The sequence below is a fragment of the Watersipora subatra genome, chromosome 7 (assembly GCF_963576615.1).
Source record: "Watersipora subatra chromosome 7, tzWatSuba1.1, whole genome shotgun sequence".
In the NCBI taxonomy this organism is placed as follows: Eukaryota; Metazoa; Bryozoa; class Gymnolaemata; order Cheilostomatida; family Watersiporidae; genus Watersipora; species Watersipora subatra.
The window spans coordinates 51,317,663-51,341,586 of NC_088714.1; the positions used below are offsets into that span (position 1 = coordinate 51,317,663).

The 23,924-nt window shown below is 35.4% G+C and overlaps 2 protein-coding genes across 2 annotated transcripts; both read right to left on the bottom strand.

Moving 5' to 3' along the window:
• Positions 1-8,048: 8,048 nt before the first annotated feature.
• On the bottom strand, positions 8,049-11,478 carry LOC137399467 (trafficking regulator of GLUT4 1-like). Its single transcript, XM_068085597.1, has 3 exons — positions 11,354-11,478; positions 10,494-10,895; positions 8,049-9,037 (listed from the first exon to the last, which is right to left on the bottom strand). The coding sequence occupies exons 1-3, from the start codon at positions 11,388-11,390 to the stop codon at positions 8,925-8,927; spliced, it is 552 nt and encodes a 183-aa protein (XP_067941698.1). The 5' UTR covers positions 11,391-11,478; the 3' UTR covers positions 8,049-8,924.
• Positions 11,479-18,324: 6,846 nt separating this feature from the next.
• LOC137399471 (calcium-binding protein P-like) lies at positions 18,325-21,312 on the bottom strand. Its single transcript, XM_068085601.1, has 3 exons — positions 21,186-21,312; positions 20,197-20,928; positions 18,325-18,939 (listed from the first exon to the last, which is right to left on the bottom strand). The coding sequence occupies exons 1-3, from the start codon at positions 21,220-21,222 to the stop codon at positions 18,821-18,823; spliced, it is 888 nt and encodes a 295-aa protein (XP_067941702.1). The 5' UTR covers positions 21,223-21,312; the 3' UTR covers positions 18,325-18,820.
• Positions 21,313-23,924: the final 2,612 nt, after the last annotated feature.

Genomic DNA, 23,924 nt, shown 5'->3' on the forward strand with positions numbered 1-23,924 from the left:
CGACTATATTCTACTATAAAAGACAGGGCTTAAAAATTAACTTGTGGAATAATATCAGGTCTTGTCCATGCAATCAAACATAAATAAGACAGGTATTGTCTTTTCACCTCACTCCAACAGCAGAGCTATGTCATCACAAGTTTGTTTGTTCTACAGGTACATTGACAGACAGTTGCTAGCAGGGGCTGCTTCTGGTTTATTACTAAAGACAGCTAGAGTCAGCCTATCAATTCGTTTTATGTAATTTGATTAAGCATTACTTCATCTGCATGCAGTTGTTTGCATTATACACAAAACTCGGAGTTGTGTTTTCTTTGAAAATTTACACTTCAAGCTTTGTGGGCATTATAGCTAATTAACACGAGTATATTTGTAATTTGCTTTGAGAAACTGTTTCATTGACTAAAAAGTATACAACATGAAACTATACAAAACTGCATAAACAGAAAGATCTTTCTTCTCCTTATATAATTTTCTATTCAATAGTTTTTACTATAATACGAGCCGTGGCTGTCCTTTTTTTAAAGCAGCAATTGCATGTCGGGAAAAGATTTGCATCAGACAGGAAATCATGTCCACTGACTTGGTGAACCACAACACTACCCCACTGCCAATCATTGGCTTTTCCTCTTTTGGAATTTTTGTGTGTATACTTATTCTCTTTACTACATTGGCACACTTGGCAATCTCTTACAGCGCGCTAGACTGTCAGGGTACTGGGCTTTACCACGATAAAAGCCATGTCGCTCTGACCGTGCGAAGTCAAGGTTATAGGTTGGAAAAAAGAACTGTACCATATGTGATTTGAACTCATCACATCTCGCACACGGGACTGACACTTTAATAACTGCATCAATCAATGCCTTCAGAATTGTTGAATAATTGCACAGCTTGCTACTCTCTGTGATTTATCGGCACACCTGATGATATATCACAGCTCACTGAACTACCGGGTACTAGTTTGAAATGAAGCTGTTGGTTCTGTTTGAATTTTTAGTTATCTGTAGGTTTCCTCTTTTGCCTTAACTTTAACTACTTTACTCAATTTTCTAAACTAAAAAAATTTTCTCGATAAACTAAAATAAAGTTTAGCCATAAGTATTCACAAATTATTCAAGAAAAACAATAGTTTTTTTAGAAAGTTTCTATGCCGGTAAAGAATAACAACTCCAACAGCTACTAATCAATCTTCATAGTAAATGTATCAAGTGCAACAAATTGCCTAGAGCATAATGTCGGCTTTAACTGTACTTTACCTGATTTCTATTCAGCAAGTTTCAACTTACATACCAATATGCCGCTAACCATTGCCGCGATAATTAACATAAATGAATTTTTTCAAAAAGATCAAGCAATTAGACCCTGAAGCATCACCACCTTTGACACTGTCATTAAAGATGTGGTTGCGTCAAATTTAAGTTGCTCTTAAAAGAAAGCATTTTTTTTCTCTATCAGTTGATATGTTGTTTGTTGTGTTACGCGATTGCATTGCCAAGATATTTGAAGATTAAAACCGAAAAAATCTGATCGCCGTAAAAACGCTCAGGCCACAAAATCGTTCCCAGACTTGCCCAAAATGATGTCACGTGTTAGACAACCTGTCTCTATCTCTCGTATTCACATCGGCTATTTGCGTTAAAAGTCTAGTCTTAGGCGGCTCTATTGGCATATATCTTATTTTGTATTTGCTCGTGTTGGCTAGAATAAAATTTTAAATCTTGCTACAGATGCATTATTATGAATGTTTCAAAGGCCTCAAATAACGAAAATTGAAAATTTGTTCTATTCACTTTCTCCAAATGTTGTGTAAACATTTGGGTACCGACTACCAATTCTACCGGTCTACGGTAATTCTGTCAAACCAACTATGTAGAACGAGGTCTTTGTATCAGCACAGTTCTGCAGCTACACATACTAACGATATACAGCCTCCCATAAGTCCTGCCCACATTATGTCTGTCGCCTATCCTTGGGGCGGGGCTGTATATCATTGCCTACACCGTCTACGTACTAGTTTCTTACTAGCAGTATCCTTACCGAATACTACCGAAGTGAAATAAGCAAGCCACGTCTTTGAAAAGAATATAGATGGGAATAGAGTTTTAAGGATGAGAAGTCTGCTGCAAACTTGATTTGAACTCACATTCTCCAGTTCTACGGACATCCATATACCATATCCAATTCACTAAAATATTCTGCAAATCATGTTTTGCATTATCTTCAACAATATTATTTTATTATATAATTTTTACAAGCAAAAATATTTTCATTTCGGCGTAAAGCTTTTATTAAAAATATTCATCAAGTCGTGGCCACTCAAATAGTATTAGCTGATACAATAAGACAAATTCATCTACTCCAACAAACTCAAACAAAACATCATGGCTTATGCAGCACGCATTCAAGTCTCTCTTTCCACTTTATGGCAGTTTCCACACTGACAAAGCTGCTTCAGCTGGTGGGACGACATAAACATTCTTTAATCAGTAAAACATATGCAATAAATATATGTCATTCATAGATATGTCATTCTAAAGTGTATCTATTGACAGCTTCAAAATTGGGAGTTAAATAGATTGTGAGTGTAATTATAAAAACGAATAAACGTTTAACAAAGGCACAAGTACGCCAAGCCAACGATTCGAAGCTTTGGTTCTGGAAATTAAAGATTTGCATTGATCAATCGATTTTCTTCACTTTCTACAAGTGAAAAGTGAACATCTAATGTCAAATCATAAATCTAATTTACTAGATAAAGATGCCACAGAAAGTTTGAAGCAAATGTAGCTAGGTGAACCAATAAAAAAATATAAAACGATGATTAGTGATAGCAAAAAGTTATAATTTCAGTAACTAGTACATGGAATTAGTATTAGTGCAGTTAATTTACCTCCATTCTGTCTTCCTCTGCAGCAAAACGCTGCTGACGCCTGTCAGCTTTGACCATGGGCTGTCTACTCCAATCTTTTACTAAAAGTTGCTCAGATAACTCTGAGTCGCAGTCGCTCGAACTTGAAGCCATTTTAAAACTATGTATAACTTAGTAATTGTTGAAACCCGTTGAATCAGCAACGATGAGAATTCTCTAACGAATGAGCGAAATTCTCTAACGATGAGAATCTTCGAGATCACAGACAAAGCGTTTTACGAGTGATAACATTTATTACGGCCTATATAAATATTTCGCGCTCATGATTGGCTAACGAAGCGACCTCATATTTATCGCTCGTGGTTTCGTTTCAGATATCTTGCTTGTGACGTCATGAAAGAAGCACCCGCTGAAACGTGAGCTTTTTAAAAGAGGGCCTCATTCAAACGCATATATCTCTGGACAGGGTTGGTCTACAAAGACAAAAATGGCATCAAATTGTAGCTGATGTTTTAGCCTTTTGTGGGTCTCAATTTTATTAAATTGAATTTTTTGACGCAACCATATCTTTAAGGGTGCTTTCAGATTCCCTACTGTCGCAATCAAGGCAGAGGTGAGGCGATAAAATTTCCATTACGGTCACTGCAGTTTTAAGAAAATGCTGCAGCTTTTGTTTAGGCTGATATACATTATGGCATACGGTAAACAAGTCAGGCATGATCTGTTAACAAAAGATCTGTTGTTCACTTCAACAAAAGCTTAAGTTTCTACAATTAGTTCAACATTTTAGACTACAATAACTAATGTTTGCTTTATAACTAGCGCGTTGTATGCTAAAAATGTTTTATTGTATTTGCTCTCGATTATTTTAAAAGTAATTTTATTTTATTTTTAAATTATTTTATCATGTTGGTCACATATCGTTTAATACTTTAAAGCATCATGGAGAAGGCAACTCTAAGTTTATAAAAATCCTTATTGCAATCTTATTTCAGGGTATTTAAGTTTTTTAATATTTTATCATGTCCCTTAAAGCTGGCTCACCCTTTATCGTCATATAATGGTGCTTCACTTTCGGTGTTCATCGTCAATTAGCTGAACCGTAAATCGATGTCATCGACAAAGTAACGCAGATACATCAGGAAAGTTTGCAGCTGTCCAACTTTCCCGATATTTTCCCGAGAGTCGATGACCGCATGTAGAATGTGAACTATTTTGGCGATAGTAATTTGCGGTCACTGATCGCACGATTTATTTATTTCTGTTTATGAAAGTTGCTCGGGACTAGTATTGATTCAGCATGCTAAAACAGAGGTTTCTTCTCGAAAGTTTATAATGAAAAATGAGAACACTACGTCACGGAATATTTGCTGATCCAAACGCGGATGAGTTTGTGATAGTCTGAACATTGTTATCATTGACGATCACCGAAGTATTCTGGCATCAACGTTGAGATACGCCGATATAGTGTGAACCAATCGTTAGAGTACAAGTTAAAAATCCAAAAGTGCCCAAAGCCAGAGTGCAAATACAAATTTGGAATGTTCAGTATATGATTTTTCAGACTTTTCAACCAATGTATAATATAAAATATTATAATAGTATTATAGATGCATCAAGGAGACCCAGTTTAACAGAAACCGCTGTAGGAATTGTTTTCGAATTGTAAACTAATCTTACGGCCTGCTATGATCGTGTTGCGACATTTTCCAGGGAATAATCAATGTCCCTGAGGCTTGGTCATAATACACAAGAGAACACTTGGTATTTCCTGTTGCTTCTTCTTGAGCCTTTCCCATTTAGAGGTCATCACTGCATATGGTATATCCTGGTACAGAATATATTGATCATTTGATCATGAGATTTGGTAAAGCAGCGGGACTACTTCCTTGGTTCTTCTATGATTCAACTACTGACCTACTAATTGTACCCAGATGACTAACTACTAACCCCCTTGGCTTTGCTGCTACTCACAGCATGTATTTGCTGCTTTTGAGAATATATTCACATAAAAACCTAACAGGAAATTGAGTCAGAATTCAATAAAATCTTTATGTACTAACTTACATCATTCATTCAATAGCTGATTTTTTGTTATATGTTGAAGGAAATATTATAATTTAATCAAATTTATTGCATTGCCTAAAAACTTATGATAACTATTCAATAAAGACTACAAGCCATTAAACATGGCTTTAAAACAAATGCATTATAAAAAAACTATGAAAAAAATAAAATAGAGCCTGTCATTTTTAAAGTAGGCCTGCCAAAGATATAAATTTAACTTGGCTGTAACTATTCCATGATATTTAAAACTATATACCCAGCATGTTGTTATTGATATAAAAATATTAGCTAATTTAGTTTATTTAAGGTAAACAAATATCTATGCTATTGCTTGACTTAAAACAATTAACATCAAATATTTCAAGATCATAATTAATTGAAATGAATGCTTACACTTTATTCTTTTTAAGAAATTTTATTGAAATTGCATCATTCAAGACTAGCAAACAGGATCATCATGTATATCATTTGTCAACACCTCAAGTAACTTGGAGCATTCTCTTGTAACGAGGAATGACAAGGAAGTGGGTCATTAAGCATTGAGATGCATTCCAAAAGAGGAAGTGAGAAACTCAAACAAATACTTGCTCGAGACTAGAAAGTTTTTATCCAAAAACTCTTCATACAATGGCTTGAAGCTTTAAATTACTTTTCTATTTAAGATGGCCAAAGCAAACATGTTACAGAGACATATGTGTATACAAGGGTCTATAGTGGAAGATTATGTTACAAAAACACATGTGTATACAAGGGTTTAGTGGCAGAGTATATTACAGAGACATATGTGTATGCATAAGCTTAGTGGTGGAGGATCTTTGGAAAAATCTTAGGAAAAATTTTAGGATCAGTGTAAGGCGTCTGCGTGTTTGGCTCTAAAGCCTGGTCCACACTATGTCGCCATATATCAGCATTGTTCATTCGGAGATTGTTCTTTGACCATGTTTACCATAAGCCAAAACATTGTTATGGTACCGCAGATATTCAGGAAAGTTTGAGCTGTCAAACTTTCCCGGTAGTTTGCCAAGCGTCCACAACAGCCGGTGCAATGTGTACCACTTCGACTACGGTTATTAGCTCTCGCGGATTTCTCAATCTACTTTCTATTTTGTGACAGTTGCTGAAAGACTAGTAATTCGTTGTTTATGCAAAAGCATTGCACGATTGGAAAGCTATAATGCAGACATTTTGCTGATATAAATATAGATGAATTGGCGATAGCGTGAACAATGATATCACTGACCATCATTGTGGGATCAGGGCCGGAGCGTGGCGAAATAGTGTGAACCATTCTTAAGATAGTCACTGGCCATAGAATCCTACTACTTTTCACAAACAACTTATGAGGAAGTTACTTTAAGTCTAAGGCTATTTCGAATATCAATATACTGCTAGACTGCTCTATACAGGCAAATCGTCCGCTTCAGATCATTTCAAACCGCACTAACCACTGACTGACATGTTGATTCTAGATTAATCATACAAATGTGGGTAATGTAAGACCCAGTACTTGGTCGTGGAATGTTATCGGTGCGACTCACGCTTGTCTTGCTGGGCTTGGACCTTAGCCTCAATGTCGGCTAATTGACTTTGCTGCACGTTCAGTATGAATGCAGTGAATGGTGCACAGAGAACTCATCCCACTTTTTAATGAAATCATCAGATGGTATCGGTGGGAATCTTTATTCATAAACGCTATGTTGTGAAAGTAAAGTTGTGACTGTTTATACATCAATATGTCATGTCGCAATGCTAACTTAGCAAATTGCAGAGTAAACATAATTATTTTTTCAACGATACATGTTATTCATGCGTTCGATTATTCTCATAAAGTTATTCAATTTATTGGTTTATTAAGTTGATTAGTGAACAACTACACTTTGTTTCATCAGCCTCATGTATTATCATCCTCACTTTTTCGTCATCTCTGTTCTATTATTATCCAATATTTTCCAATCATTTTATTTCATAGTTCAGAGACAGTTCAGTTTATTATAGACAAAGAGCGTTTGCAATAATTTTATGGCCAGTCAATGTATACTGTATGTGAGGCTATTGATGATTTTATGTTGCACCGACATAACGGCAACGACATGCAGCGACATAACGCTGACATAACGCCCGACATAACGCCGGTCAGTTAACCAGCTCTTTTCATGGTATTTGCTAGTAGAGCTATGGCTATTTGCAGTTAATGAACTCAAGCTAAGCTTGCGCAATAATCCTTGACAAATCGCTAGCTATAAACCGTAATCAATTCTTTCTTAGATTCTTGAGTTACATTGAAGTGCCATGCTCTCCTTGTAAAATATTTATGATAAGTAATTCAACACAGTACTTTCCGTTAAATTGGGTATGTAAGAGCCTAAGAGGTGTTTTCACTTTTAATTGTACCCATAAACTTGGAACTGCCATCTGCATGCTACTTATGTGGTATGCGACTACTTCAATCATTGTCCTATCAACATTTGATACCATAATAGCAATTGTTGATGTGATCATTTCCAATGATTATAGCTAAGAGTTTATTATGATGCAAGCGTTCAATTATCATCGCCTAAAACCACTAAACGTTTATACAGATCGAACAGACGTAATGTCATGCAATGACCTATATTTTGCCAATTTCATCCACTGGCAATATACACTAGCTTGGCTATCCAACACCCATTAGGGCAAGGATGTCAAACATAATTATATGAGGGGCCAAAATTCCAAACACAATTTAGGTCACTGGTGGAACATGATAAACATTTATTGAAAACATTAAAACTAAATTTCTTGGAACATATATATCGATAAAAACAGACATGGAATATCACTCTGAAACAAAATTCAGTTTAAATTGATGCCATAAGTAAGCAGCAAGGCAGGTGAAGCGTTGCATTAATGAATCTGTAGTTCTGGGCTGTATTAAGTCATCAGCACTTCATATCGATGGGCCTCGAATAACAATAATGTGAAATGATTTTGCGGGGCCAGATCTGATTACAAGGTTGGTCAGATGTGGCACATGTGCATTAGGGTTTCAACCCTGACAAAAAACTACCACAATTCTTCTGCAAGTGCCAAGAGCATGCAATTGGAATTAAAACAACTCCCAATAGTATAGTAGTAGTGTATTCCAATAGTGTATTTTCTAGTCAAAAGAAGCCCGAAAGCAGCCGAAATTGTCAACAATGAGCTTTAAAAGGAGAGATAGTGAAATCTTAAAATAAAAGCACATAGTCTATAGGTTTTTCATCAGTTTTTATGAATCTCAGATAAACAAGTCTCACTGATGTGTACTTTGACTTTCATTTTGTATGTAAATAGTTCATGATGTCTTTTCACTTTTTATTTGAATATTCACCGAAATGCGTAATTTTTCTTAATCAGTTGAGAGATTAACTGATTACTAATTTAATATTTTGTAATTTTAGTAATCACATTTCTATCAGCAAACAATTTAGTGTTAGCACAAATATTAGCAGTGTTCAACTCCCAGTAGTATGGTTCAACTCCTAGTAACATTGTTCAAGCTTGCAAAGTAAGAATTGTCGAAGAAATTGTGACGATTCGTATAAAAAGAGTCGCCATAAAATTTCTAGTCGATAGGTGTAACTTAACGACTAGAAATTGTTATACAATAGACTTTAATGGCGAAATGTTATACAAAAGCGTATATCATAACTAGTTGATGAACGGAACAGCTACATTCTAATCATTAGTAAAAGAACAAGTTGCAAATGTACATTCTACAACAATGGCAAAGATGGACTGAGATTAAATTATAGGCCTATATATTTTAGTTTACGTTTTTGTTTGCTAACATAAAGTATGTGAAGAGAGAAAATAATTAGAAAGTATTATTGAGAAGTATTAATAATCATTATAACCTATTTATTTACTGTTAACAAAAGCTATACATTACCATGTTTGCTTATAGTTTTTCTTTTCAAAATTATTTGCTCAAGTAAATTGTAGATCATAAAGTTGACACTAAAAGTCATCAAGCTAATCTCAAAGCCACAATTACAATAATAAGTATGACACCAATGACTGTGCCCAAAACGTTTAGTATAAATGCACATCGGCTGTAGCTCCTGGCTTTCTCAATGTCTCCTGCAAGCAAATAAAGAATATTAAGCCAGTTGTAGAACAATGAAATGGTAGAAATGCAAAAAGTGAAACAAAGGTATTGAGAACATTTAGTCTCTATATAGGGCCTATAAATTTCAGTATTTGTAATTTTCTATTTGTTTGTCTGTCGTCTGCATGTCCAGTTACTATGTTAAAGTTTTAGGAACCGAAAAAGCCCTTTGCACTGAAATTAAACTCAAAATCTCCAATTATGCGAATAGGTATGCTATTCGCTATGCCACACGGCCTGCTCACCATACTATGGAATTGTTGTGCACATACTTATTACACTTGTCAATTTTTAATGAAGATCGGTTAAAATATGAACATTTCTCGCTTCAGTTGGAATTCTTGAACAACTAATAGGAAAATGCATGCCCAGACTTCCCTATAATATTATAAATATTTATATATAGCATGAACGTAATTAAATTTATAGCACACACAGAAATAAACAAACGCCTTCATTTAAAATGGGAAATACTGTACGCTGTAAATGATGAATAAAAATATATTTTCTGTACAAAAACCTTTTTCATTACCCAAGCAACGCCGGGCCTTCAGTAGTTTACACATAGCGATAAACTTACTTAAAATTTTACTAGATTTTATCAAAAAGTATCAGCATTTTTCTATCATTTGCAATTGTTCTTCATGTTTGAGGTGATCTGAGTGCAAGAATGTTTCAAGATTAAAATCAACCAAACTTGATCATGGTTAAAACGCTCAGAAGAAAAATGTGTGTGAAATGATGTCCCTAGCTGATATCGTTGCAATAGCTGACATCGGCTATTGCGTTACAGTCGCAGCATTACGTGTCTCTATTTTATCAATCAAGTTTTGTCAATTTTCAATCTTGAAACCTCTTGGCAGTCATATCACCTCAAACATCAAAATCCATCACAAATGAAAGAAAAATAATGATATTTACTGATAGAATTCACTAAAATTTTGTTTGAGTTCATCTTTAATGATATATAGTAATCACTGCTATGCAAAATAAAGTTTACTATTCCTAAACTTTTAATCGGTTAGGTTGCCTGTACCACCCTGCTAACTGTTTCACTAACAATAAATAAGGAGACTTAAAAATGAAAATTAAAACCCTTATGACGGTTCATGCAGAGAGCAACAATGGGCACACCTAACGAGATGATGAGCCACAATGCATGAAACAGGGGATTACACTCTTACAGATTGGCTATGAAGATTGTTTATATTGGTCAAGGGCTGGAACTGATATGCTTCTAATTGCATTGTAAAGCTTAGTTGGAAAACTTTTACATCTTTTTGTCTTATTGGTAATTATTTTTCCTAAAAGCACTAAAAAGTTGCTAAACAAGGTACAAAACTATTGAACTTACAGTATAGCAGCAAAAAGAAAGCTACGGTTTTATTGATTTTTAAGAGCTGTGTTGACACACTAGTTTATACTTACCACGACCGGTCTCCTGTGAAACCAGAGCTGACATGATAATTGCTATCAGGCCTAGAATCCAACAGCAGCACAAACAATTGATAATTGACCAGGCCAAGTAAGGGTTGACATACTCCGTTGTAACAGGAACCTGGTGTACCACTTGGTAAGATGGTTGGGGAGGTTGTCCACCAGCTGGGTATTGAGCATACTGAGGAGCGTTGGGCCCTGTTTGCTTCTCAGGGTGCTGGGCTGGTTGGTGATGCGGAGATGCCTGTTGGTCTGGGTAAGAAGAAACCGGCTGTTCCGGGTATGGCGTAGTATGCTGGCCAGTATTGAGGGGTTGTTGAGCTGCATAGGCTTCAGACTGCTCGTAGTTTGGTGGTTGAGAAACTTGATTATAAGTTTCATTTTGTTGAAGATCTACAAGTATATGGATAACAAAAGCATTTGTCAGGGTTTACGGTGTCACTGCAACAGACAGCCTTTACCTAACTATGTTTGCGAGCATACAGTCAAAATTCTATTTCAACACCATAGTGCTGTATCGTTCAACTTTAGTCCCATTTATTAGAGGTGACGTTCAAATAGAGGGTGGTGTTATATTTTCCAACCCTTCTCGCATGGTGGCTTTCTTTTAGTGGTGACATTCAAATAAAGGTTTTCTTAGAGTTTTCTGCGAAAACAGTTGCATTAATCTAAATCAGTGGCCCGATGATGTCCAGTATATATTAATGCTTGTCCTAAAACTTATTAAAAACGAAAATACTAGAACTGCATCAAAAAAAAATCTGATGCCTCAATCCTGATAATACAATAATTGAAGGTGTCACAAGAGTTGACAGTAATTCAGACAATGATGTATTTGATGCAGTATGTACCTGTTTCAGCTTTTCCATCATCTTTTATGTCAGCCATTATTCTACTGATAATTTATTGATGCTAGGTCGAACTATCGGCTGCTATTAGCTTTACTAAAGTAGAGGAGGTGCCTGTCTCTTCCCAGCAATAAAATTATTAGCTCCGCCTTCTTTCGACCACTTTTATGGATATGACTGGTAAATATTAGTGCATGACCTTTAAACTTATTTACTGAAAGAAAATAAAGATCCCAACCAGTTAAAACTCACTTACATAAGCAATACTTTCTGTTTGTAATCAATTGACAAAAATTCATTGGGATTATTTAAAGATGTAGTTGCGTCAAAATTTAAGTTGATCTTAAAAGAAAGCATTTTTTTTTCTCTATCAGTTGATATGTTGTTTGTTATGTTACGCGATCGCATTGCCAAGATATTTGAAGATTAAAACCGAAAAAATCTGATCACCGTAAAAACGCTCAGGCCACAAAAACGTGCCCAGCCTCACCAAAAATGATGTCACGCGTTTGGCAACCTCTCTCTATCTCTCGTATTCACATCGGCTATTTGCGATAAAAGTCTAGTCTTACGCGGCTCTATTGGCATATATCTTATTTTGTATTTGCTCGTGTTGGCTAGAATAAAATTTTAAATCCTGCTACAGATGCATTATTATGAATGTTTAAAAGGCCTCAAATAACGAAAATTGAAAGTTTGTTCTACTCACTTTCTCCAAATGTTGTGTAAACATTTGGGTACCGACTACCAGTTCTACCGGTCTACGGTAATTCTGTCTAGTCACTTTATGTAGAACGCGGTCTTTGTATCAGCACAGTTCTGCAGCTACCCATATAAACGATATACAGCCTCCCATAAGCCCCGCCCACATTATGTCGCCTATTACCTATTGCCTACGTACTAGTTTCTTACTACTAGCAAGCCACCTCTTTGAAAAGAATATAGACAGGGATAGAGTTTTAAGGATGAGAAGTCTGCTGCAAACTGGATTTGAACTCACATTCTCCAGTTCTGCGGACACCCATATACCATATCCGATTCACTACAATATTCTGCAAATCATGTTTTGCATTATCTTCAACAATATTATTTTATTATATAATTTTTACAAGCAAAAATATTTTCATCTCGGCATAAAGCTTTTATTAAAAATATTCATCAAGTCGTGGCCACTCACATAGTATTAGCTGATACAATAAGACAAATTCATCTACTGCAACAAACTCAAACAAAACATCATCCAGCACGCATTCAAGTCTTGCTTTCTCCTTTATAGCAGTTTCCACACTGACAAAGCTTCTTCGGCTGGTGGGACGACATAAACATTCTGTAATCAGTAAAACAAGTAAATGTAAACAAAGTAGATGCAATAAATATGTCATTCATAGATATGTCATTCTAAAGCGTATCTATTGACAGCTTCCAAATTGGGAGTTAAATAGATTGCGAGTGTAATTTTAAAAACGAATAAACATTTAATAAAGGCACAAGTATGCCAAGCCAACGATTCGAAGCTTTGGTTCTGGAAATTAAAGATTTGCAATGATCAATCGATTTTACCCACTTCCTACGTGTGAAAATAATTTGTAATCATGACTCTAATTTACCAAAGAAAATTCGAAAAAAATATTATAGCTAGGTAAAACGGCAGATAAGCTATGAAACGATGATTGGAGATAGCAAAGAATTATCATTTTATTAATTAGTATATGTATTTATGACTATAAAAAATATTACATTTACTAAAGTATAGAAGACTCTAAGTTAATTTACCTCCATTCTGTCTTCTTCTGCAGCAAAACGCTGCTGACGCCTGTCAGCTTTGGCCATAGGCTGTCTACTCTAATCTTTTACTAAACGTTGCTCAGATAACTCTGAGTAGCGGTCGCTCGAACTTGAAGCCATTTTAAAACTATGTATAACTTAGTAATTGTTGAAACGCGTTGAATCAGTAACGATGAGCATGAATTCTCTAGCGATGAGAATCTTCGAGATCACAGACAACGCGTTTTACGAGTGATAACATTTATTACGGTCTATATAAAAATTTCGCGATCGTGATTGGCTAACGAAGCGACCTCATATTTATCGCTCGTGGTTTCGTTTCAGAAAACAAGCTAGTGACGTCACGAAATTGGCACCCGCTGAAACGTGAGCTTTTTAAAAGAGGGCCTCATTCAAACGCATATATCTCTGGACAGGGTTGGTCTACAAAGACAAAAATGGCATCAAATTGTAGCTGATGTTTTAGCCTTTTATGGGTTCTAATTTCATTTTTGACGCAACTACATCTTTAACCCATAATATGTATCTTTCCTTATTATTCCAAACTATGCCACAACATATTTTATTATGTAGTAAAAGCATAGACACATAAACAGGAGATCTATACCTTTAGTGTCCTGGTTCTTACTTTACCTTTCAGTAGTGATGTTTAGATGTTAAAGATAAACTTACACACAATTGGAGAGTTTTCATCAAAAATTATCAGTGTTTTTCATCATTTGTAATTGTTTTTGAAGTTTGCAGTGATCTGATGGTCAGGATGTTTCAAGGTTAAAACTGACAAAACTTGATAATGGTTAAAACACTCAGAAAAAAGGTGAGATCGCTTTTCCGTTCAAATTACAGTAAGCATCTCTATTCTGTCGATTTTTTGCAACTATAGGTGTCATAATCACGGTTTCATTTGATCACAGCGTTTAACCGCCGTTTTTTTAGCGTTTTAACCACCATCAAATTTTATCGATTGTGGTCTTAAAACATACTGGCAGTCTGATCATCTCAAACATCAAAGCCAATCACAAATGGTAGGAAAATATCAATAGCTTCTGATAAAATCTTCTAAAATCTGGTAAAATTTTGCGCAAGTTCTTTTTTAAAAAGTAGGCATCCAAATTATTAAAACTAACTTCAAAATAAGGACGAAAATTAAAAATAGTAGGCCTACACGCTCCTTATTACGTAAATATTCTGCACCTGAATATTATGTACGTAAATATTACTGTCTGTCAGAGGGGTCCTACCCCAAAAGGTTGTCGTCAAAATAATCACTTTTAAAGTCACTGTCGTCACCTTTTGGCAAGTTGGTAACCAAAACAACTTCTTTCTTCACATCCTTCTTTTAATACAAGTATCCATTCTGGTGGCACTGGGTTTGGTTGCGTTGAATAACTAGAGCTTGCTCAGCTAGAACTTATGCTAGTCAAAAGCCTGGCTCAACCAGCAACCTTTACAAACTTATAAGTGATGTTTGGGAGCGTTTTAGGGCTACACTTCCTGTAATGAAAATAAACCGAGATCGTGTTCAATAATCACTGACAGTCAAAAACTTTGAAGTGGATTTGCTGTCAGTGTATCGTGGGATTTTATAGCTGTTTACATAAATTACCTGTCAGTCTATGAATGCTGAGCCAGATGCTTCGAACCGAAACTAGTGAAGTTTTGTTTGTTCGTGTTGATTTATGGACAAATAATTAGGCAGTTAGTAATCCTACTTACGCAATCATCTTCGCCTCGTCAACGTCACTTACAGTGATAAATGGTAGCCTCGTCTGTCGCTTTTCAGTTATCCTTGTCGTCAGGCCGTCAAAACTGTCATAAAACATGGCAGGACCTTTTTCAGTAATCATCAAATTTAGCCTGTGTTCCAGCGCTATTGCAGTTTGATGGCTGTGGGCCCTTACACTACCTTAGTTATGGTCTGATCTATATTTAGTGATGTAAAAATTTAGAAAGCTAGACAATGATATACAGGTAGCTGCCGACTTGCGACCAGAGTGGCATACGTCCCCTCGACTTTACGACCACATCCGCGGGAAGGTCAGGCAGTTTAGTGCGATGTGCAGCATAAGCTCTTTTTCGTTGTTTCCCGTTAAGCTTTTTCGTTTTTTTTTTCGTTGGGACAAATTTTTCGTGCCACCTGATATTAACCATAATTTTTATCAAAATTACAATTTGGCGATTTGTGTACTGATTATATCCGTTATTAAAACATACGCTGCTTGCCAAGGCAAGTTCAGTATTATCTGTAATGGTAAAAACGGATCCGCAAACAGATAAATTATCAAATCTTAGTTAAAAGTTTAAAGTTTTCTAAAACACATAATAAAACTTCCTTCAAGTATGTCTTGAAAAAGTTAAGGTAAGCTGAATGCCTTGGTTAACTAAATTCGTTGAAGTTACATTAGAATCGTCAGAATATACACAATCAACTTACTGCTGAATCAGAACAAAATGCAGTCTTAAGTCGGCGACTACCTGTAGCCTCATTCAAGCTCTCTTACAAAGAAGTTAGCATACATCTCAAGCTGCTGGTTGCATTGCATTTGTAACATTTTACTCTGTCTAACATAAATAAAAAGTTTATTGTTAATACTTCTGGACAGGTGACAGAAGAGAGGTACACTTTAATCAACTACTAATAATATTTGTTTGCGAATTATTGTTATAAACTTAAGTTTTACTGTATAATTGTTATATAAAATTGTATTATTTTACTAATTAATTTTATTCGTGAGCTTGCATTATCACATACTTGAGCCTTTTATGATACTGTAGTTTCATGGTCTGGTTAACAGGAGGTTGACTACTATCAGTCAATAAATAAAATTATAATTCCCTCTACCATCTCAACACCAGTTGGAATCTTCGCTGCATTACTATAACTGGAAGAGGCGTTACATTCAATGTATTATATCGGATGTGTGCATACATGCAGTTGTACATATAGCCTCCATCAAACAAAAAACATTCAAATATGGAGTTTCGAGTTTTTCCTACATAGAATACTAAATTTTCATATTTTTTATAATAAAAATAATTATTACGCAATATCGAAAACATTAGCTATTTGCTCATTGTGCACATGCATGTACCACATAGAGGTAAAACATTTAACTAACATAAATATGGGTTTTAAAGGTTGTACAGAATATTGTGTGGTGAACACTCTACCCTAGTCTTGAAACATTAGTGCCAGCATCTTTTCTTCTTTCATTCTGCTATATATAATAATATATATAATATATATAATAATATATATAATAATATATATAATAATATATATAATAATATATATAATAGTATATATAATAATATATATAATAATATATATAATAATATATATAATAATATATATATAATGAAAAAGTATTCGTTTTATTCCAACAAAACAACTCAATAGGACATCTAAGTGTAAATAAAAATTCTGAAGACTGTAGATATACTCTAATAACTTGTGTTAAGAAAGAGAAGAAATTAAATGAGTTTGTTAAACTTTTGGTTTTTCTCTAATCTTTGTTTTATATCTCATGAAGTTATTTGTAACAACTTTTCAGAAAATTATCTGTATGTAGTATGTGGGTGATATGTAGGCCTACATTATATGCAAAAGTTTGTGGTTAATAAGCAAATAGTGTTCACTTAAATTATTGTGAATGAAGGTTATACAAACAGGGTTGTGACAATACTAAACACAGTCATAACTGAGACTTGTTAAGTACACTATGATGCCCAGATGTAAAATGGGTATCAGTATAGCTGCATTAACAGTCCATTAGCAGTAGTAAGCAAGTCACAGCCATGCACTATGCAGTATATTTGCATTGCTTTTTTGCATTGACAAAAAAGATTACCATAATTCCTCCACAACTGTCAAGAGTATAAATTGGAATTAAAACACATCCTTTCAAACACCTATAGTAGTAGTGTATCCAAATAGTGTATTTCTTACTCGTAGCAAATCCAAAAGCAACTGAAATTGTCAACACTGAGCTTAAAAAGGAGAGATAGGGAAATCTTAGAATAAAAGCATGTGTAGGTTATTCATCAGTTTTTATGGATCTCAGATCAACAAGTCTCACTGATGTGTAATTTGACTTTCATTCTGTGTGTAAATAGTTCATGATGTCTTGTCACTTTATATTTGAATAATCACCAAAAAGCGTAAATTTTCTTAATTAGTTGAGAAATTAACTGATTATCAATTTAATATTTCGTAATTTTAATGATCACAATTCTATTGGCAAACAATTTAGTATTAGCATAAATATTAGCAGTGCCCTACTCCAGTAATACTGTTCAACTAGCAATAGCATTGTTCAACTCGCAGTAGCATTGTTCAACTAGCAGTAGCATTGTTCAATTCGCAGTAACATTGTTCAACTCGCAGTAGCATTGTTCAACTCGCAGTAGCATTGTTCAACTAGCAGTAGCATTGTTCAACTCGCAGTAGCATTGTTCAACTCACAGTAGCATTGTTCAACTAGCAGTAGCATTGTTCAACTTGCATTAGCATTGTTCAAATCGCAGCAGCAATGTTGAAATCGCAGTAGCATTGTTCAACTAACAGTAGCATTCTTCAACTCACAGTAGTTTTGTTCAACTCGCAATAGCATTGTTTAACTTGCAGTAGCACTGTTCAACTCGCAGTAGCATTGTTCAACTATCAGTAGCATTGTTCAACTCGCAGTAGCATTGTTCAACTCGCAGTAGCATTGTTTGACTTGCAATAGCATTGTTCAATTTGCAGTAGCACTGTTCAACTCGCAGAAGCACTGTTCAACTTGCAGTAGCATCATTCAACTCGCAGTAGCATTGTTCAACTCGCAGTAGCATTGTTCAACTAACAGTAGCATCATTCAACTCGCAGTAGCATTGTTCAACTCGCAGTAGCATTGTTCAACTAACAGTAGCATTGTTCAACTCACAGTAGCATTGTTTAACTTGCAGTAGCATTGTTCAAGCTTGTCAAGTAAGAGATGGCAGAGAACCTTGAGAAAATTTGTATGCAAAAAGTAATATTCTAGCTTCTAGTCGAAAGGTGTAACCTATTTAGCCTGTGTTCCTATCCACAAAGGAAATTTATACAAAAGAGTAAAACTTAACTAGTTGATAAACAGAACAGCTACATTCTCATCATTAGTAGTAGAACAAGTTGCAAATGTATATTCTAAAACAATGGCAAAGATAGGTTGAAATTAAAGTATATATATTTAGGTTAAGTTCTGTGTTTGCTAACATAAAGTATGTGAGCAGAAAAAAAAATTATAAAGTATTATTGAGAGTTAGCAATAACCATAATAACCTATTTATTTACTGCTAACAAAGCTATGTATTACCACGTCTGTTTATAGTTTTTCTCTTCAAAATTATTTGAAGAGAAAAACTAAAGAATAGCTACATTATCATCATCAATAGAAGAACAGGTTGCAAGTGTACATTCTAAAACAATGGCAAAGATCAACTGAGATTAAAGTATATATATATTTAGTTTAGGTTTTTAGTTTGCTAACATAAAGTATGTGAGCAGAGAAAAGAATTAGAAAGTATTATTGAAAGTTAGTAATAACCATTATAACTTATTTACTGGTAACAAAAGCTATACATTACCACGTATGTTTATAGTTTTTCTTTTCAAAATTATTTGCTGCAGTGAAAAGTAAATTATAATGTTGCGACTAAAATTATTTAGTAAGCAGCTAAATTCACAGCCAAAAGGATAATGATGCATATGACACCAATGACTGTGCTCAAAACGTTTAGTATAAATGCAGCTCGGCTGTAGCTCCTGGCTCTCTCAATGTTTCCTGCAAACAAATAAAGAGCATCAAGTAAGTTGGAAAAGAATGAAAAAGCAAAATTAAAAAATGTGAAACAAATGTATTGAGAACGATTTGTCTCTATAGATAAATTTCAGTATTTGTCACTTGCTGTTTGTCCGTCTGTTGTCTGTATGTCCAGTTAGGGTGTTAAAGCTTTACGAACAGAAAAAGCACTTTCACTGAAATTTAACTCAGATTATCCAGTTCTGCAGATAGGGTTGCCATTCGTTATGGCACATGGCATGCTTGCCATACTATGGAATTGTTCTGCACATAATTATTACATGTGTCAATTTTGATTTGCGATCAGTCAAAATAGGCAGGCCTCATGGTTCAGTTAGCTCTCTTAAACTCTTAGCAGGAAAATCCATGCTCAAGCGTCCCAAAATACTGTAAATGTTAGTATATATAGCATGAACTTAATTGAATTTATAGAAATACACACAGAGAACACACAGAAATAAACAAACGCCCTTATTTAAAAGTTAGAACAGTGTACATTGTAAATGTACAATAAAAATAAATTTTCTAACACACAAAGAAATGTTTCATTTTGCAACGCAGGGCATCCAGTAGTTTCCAGATAAAAGTAAACTTAAACAAAATGTTAGCAGGTCCTATCAGGTTTGATCAGGTAAATTGTCAGTATCACCCTGCTAATTGGGTAAGTTGCCCGTATGACCCTGCTAATTGGGTACGTTGCCCTTACCACCCTGCTAGTCGGGTAGGTTGCCAGTACTACCCTGCTAACCTAGTAGTGTAAGCAATCTACTACTTACACTACTAGGTTAAGTAGTGTAAGTAGTAGATGAATACTACTTACACTACTTAACCTAGTGTAGTGAAGTAGTGTAAGTAGGTGATACGAAATATGATGAAATAAGGAAACTTCAAAATGAGAATTAAAACCCTCATGACAGCTCATGCAGAAAGCAATAATGGGCACACCTAACGAGATGATGAGCCGCGATGCATTAAACAGGAGATTACGTCTCAGAGATTAACTATGAAGATTGTTTATATTGGTCAAGGGCTGGAACTGATATGCTTCTAATGGCATTGTGAAGCTTAGTTAAAAAACTTTTACAACTTTCTTGTCTTATTAGTAGTTATTTCACTTAAAGTACTAAAAAGTGACTAAACAAGGTACAAAACCACATAACTTACAGTATAGCAACAAAAAGAGACTTACGGTGTCATTGTTTTTTTAAGATTTGTGGTGACAGACTAGTTTATACTTACCACGACCGGTTTCCTGTGAGACCATAGCCGACATGATAATTGCTATCAGGCCTAGAATCCAACAGCAGCACAAACAATTGATAATTGACCAGGCCCAGTAAGGGTTGACATACTCCATTGTAGCAGGTGTAACCTGGTGAACCACTTGGTAAGATGGTTGGGGAGGCTGTCCACCAGCTGGGTATTGAGCATACTGAGGAGCATAGGGCTGTGTTGGCTTCTCAGGATGCTGGGCTTGTTGTACCGGGTAAGGGGTGGCTGGTTGTCCTGGGTAGAAATTAGGTTGATTTCGAGTGTGTTGTTCAGGGTATTGAGGAGGTCGTTGTCCATGATATGGAGGTGCCTGTTGGTTTGGGTAAGAAGAACCTGGCTGTTCCTGGAATGGGGTAGCATTTTGGACAGGGTATGGAGTGCCTTGTTGTTCAGGGTATGAAGAAACCGGCTGTTCCGGGTATGGAGCCCCTTGCTGTTCAGGGTGTTGAGCTCCTTGTTGTCCAGGGTATGGAGTGCCTTGTTGTTCAGGGTATGAAGAAACCGGCTGTTCCGGGTATGAAGCTCCTTGCTGTTCAGGGTATTGAGGTCCTTGTTGTCCAGTGTGTGGAGTGCCTTGCTGTTCAGGGTATGGAGCCTCAGGTTGTCCAGTATAGGGAGACTGTTGAGCTGCATAGGCTTCAGACTGTTCATAGTTTGGTGGTTGAGAAACTTGATTAAAAGCTTCATTTTGTTGAAAATCTACAAATACATGTATATGGCTAACAAAATCATTTTTCAGGGTTTACGATGTCACTGCAACAGGCAGCCTTTACCTAACTCTGTTTACGCACCCATGATGCAGGATATATTAAGGCTTGTCCTAAAACTCATTAAAACTAAAATAGAACTATTTCAAACAAAAATCTGATGCCTCAATCCTGATAATGAAATATTGGCAGATGTCATAAGAGTAGTTGACAGTAATTCAGACAATGATGTAAATAATTTGTCTGTACCTCTTGGAGCTTTTCCATAGTCTTTTGGGTTAGCCATTATTCCACTGATATTTTTTGATGCTAAGTCAAACTATCCCTGGTATAAGCTTTACTAAAGTAGAGAAGGTACCCTTCTGTTACCAGTAACAATATGAAAGCTCCGCCTTCTTATGGCCATTTTCACTGAAAGGTCTGGTAAATATTAGTACATGACCTTAAGTTTGTTTACTGAAAGAAAATAAAGATCCTAACAAGTTAAAGTTCACCTATATAAGCAGTATTTTCTCTCTGTAATCACTCAACAAAATATATTAGGATTATTTAACCAACATTATGTATCACCCTTGACTACGCCTTTCCTTATTATTCTAAACCAAGTCACAACATAGCTTGTTATTTAATAGAAACATAGACAAACAACAGATCTATACCTTGAGTGTCCTGGTTCTTACTTTATCTGTCAGCAGTGGTGTGTGGATGTTAAAAAGGAGCTCATACAGACAGAGTAAATTTTATCAGAAATTATCAGTATTTTCTATCATTTGTTATTGTTTTTGATGTTTGAAGTGATCTAATGGTCAGGATTTTTCATTATTTAAAATCTTCAACATTTGATCACGGGTGAAACACTCAGAAAAAAAACACATTCGAAATGACATCATTAGTTGCTATCGTTGCTATAGTTGGTATCGGCTTTTGTGTTCAAGTTGCAGCGTTAGGCGTCTCTATTCTGTCGAATTTTGTTGCCACTATAGGTGCCATAATCACAGTTTCATTTGATCCGACTGTATAACCGCCATCAAATTTTGTCGATTTTAATTTTGAAACATCCTGTCAATCTGATCACTTCAAACATCAAAGCCAATCGCAAATAGTAAAAAAATATCAATATTTTCTGATAAAATCAGCTGACAGCTGCTAGACTTTTACGCAAGTTTATTTTTAAAAAGTAGGTATCCAAAGTTTAAAAACTTCAAAATAAGAAGAACGTAATTTAAATAAGCCCTATAGTGGTCGCTCTTTCTCACTACGTAAATATTCTGTACAGAAAATGGTTACGTTATAGTAGCATCTACTGTAGCAGTGTCTATCCATAGTCATCAAATTTAGCCTGCGTGCCAGCAGTATTGCAGCTTGACGGTTGTGCATCCTCACATTAGCCTAGTTATGGTATGATCCCTATTTAGTGATGTAACAGTTAAGAAAGATGATATACAGGTAGTCGTCAACTTACGATCTATCCGAAATACGTCTACCCGAATTTACAACTATGTCTGTGGGAAGATCAGGCAGTTCAGTGTTAGGTAGCCTGTTTTGACAAGCTGTTGTTTATGCGTAGTTGTCCCCCCGTCGAGCGGCGAGCAACAACAGCTTGTCACAAGACGTACTGCACCTGATGCATCAGCTGCACTTATAAGGAGTTATTCTCTTCCGTCTACGCCGCTTGGTCGCGATGTTATGTCGGTCGCTCCATCGGTAATCATAACGAATTTTGCGCAAAAATTTATATAGAAAAAATAAGATTATAACGTTTAACCAGCGACCAGTCTCTGCGGTAAACTTTAGTAGAACTTGAGAACTTAGGCAACAACAGCGACTAAACATGTCGTTATTTGTGCGCACAGTCAGTTTTATTTCTATTTTTGTATCAGTCAGTTTTATTTGTTCCAATGGATTTTATTTTAAGTTTATTTTATTCTTAAGTTCTGCTAAAGTTTATCACAAAAACTGGTCTTTGGTTAAACGTTGTAATCTTGTTTTTTTCTACATAAATTTTTGCGTGAAATCCGTTACGATTACCAATGGAGCGGCCGACATAACATCGCAGCTGAGCCGCGTAGATGGAAGAGAACAACTCCCTATAAGTGCAGCTGATGCATCAGGTGCAGTACGTCTTGTGACAAGCTGTTGTTGCTCGCCGCTCGATGGGGGGACAACTACGCATAGACAACAGCTTGTCAAGACAGGCTAAGTGTTAGGCAAAGCGTAGGCTGTTTTTCGTTTATTTCATTAACTTTTTTCGTTATATTTTCGTTGGAGCGAATTTCTTTTGCCACACGATATTGACAATAATTTTTATCAGACTTACAATTTGGCGATTTGTGTACTGATTGTCAAATCAGTACAAAAATCACCAAATTGACATTGTGTACGCTGTATATGTCTTAACATATGTTATTAAGGCATATACACGTTGCTTGACATGGTGAGCTCAGCGTTATCCGTTATGGTAAAAAGGGGTTCGCAAACAGATAAATGATAAAATCCTAATTTGAAGTTTACTAATATACATATTAAAACTTCCTTCAAGTATGTGTTTAGTAAGCTAAACTCACTGAAGTTATATCAGAATCGACAGAATATACAGAATCGACTTACGTCCAAATCGATCTCTGACAGGCCGGAAAAAAATGTGGTCGTAAGTCGACAATTACCTGTAGCCTCATTCAAGCTCTCTTACAAAGAGATTAGCATACTTTTCAAGCTGCTGGTCTTACTCTTTGCATTTGTAACATTTTACTCTGCCTAACATAAATAAAAAAAGTTTTTATTAACTCTCCTGGACAAGTGACAGAGGTACGCTCTAATCAACCCTTGATACAATTTGTTTTGCTAATTTTTGTTATAAACTTAAGTTGTTACTGTTTAATTAGTATAAAAAATTTTATTGTTTTATCAATTAATTTTATTCTTGACTCTGCATTATTGCATACTTGAGCTTTTTTGGTATTGTAGTTTCACGGCCTGGTTAACAGGAGG

What these genes read in the sequence shown, in the direction of transcription:
- LOC137399467 (XM_068085597.1), bottom strand. Translation starts at nt 11,390, where the DNA reads ATGGCTGACATAAAAGATGATGGAAAAGCTGAAACAG. An exon ending in TGATGGAAAAGCTGAAACAG is followed by an intron (nt 10,896 to 11,353) that starts GTACATACTGCA and finishes ATATACTTGTAG; the next exon opens with ATCTTCAACAAAATGAAACT. An exon ending in TTCACAGGAGACCGGTCGTG is followed by an intron (nt 9,038 to 10,493) that starts GTAAGTATAAAC and finishes ATTTGCTTGCAG; the next exon opens with GAGACATTGAGAAAGCCAGG.
- LOC137399471 (XM_068085601.1), bottom strand. Translation starts at nt 21,222, where the DNA reads ATGGCTAACCCAAAAGACTATGGAAAAGCTCCAAGAG. An exon ending in CTATGGAAAAGCTCCAAGAG is followed by an intron (nt 20,929 to 21,185) that starts GTACAGACAAAT and finishes ATGTATTTGTAG; the next exon opens with ATTTTCAACAAAATGAAGCT. An exon ending in CTCACAGGAAACCGGTCGTG is followed by an intron (nt 18,940 to 20,196) that starts GTAAGTATAAAC and finishes ATTTGTTTGCAG; the next exon opens with GAAACATTGAGAGAGCCAGG.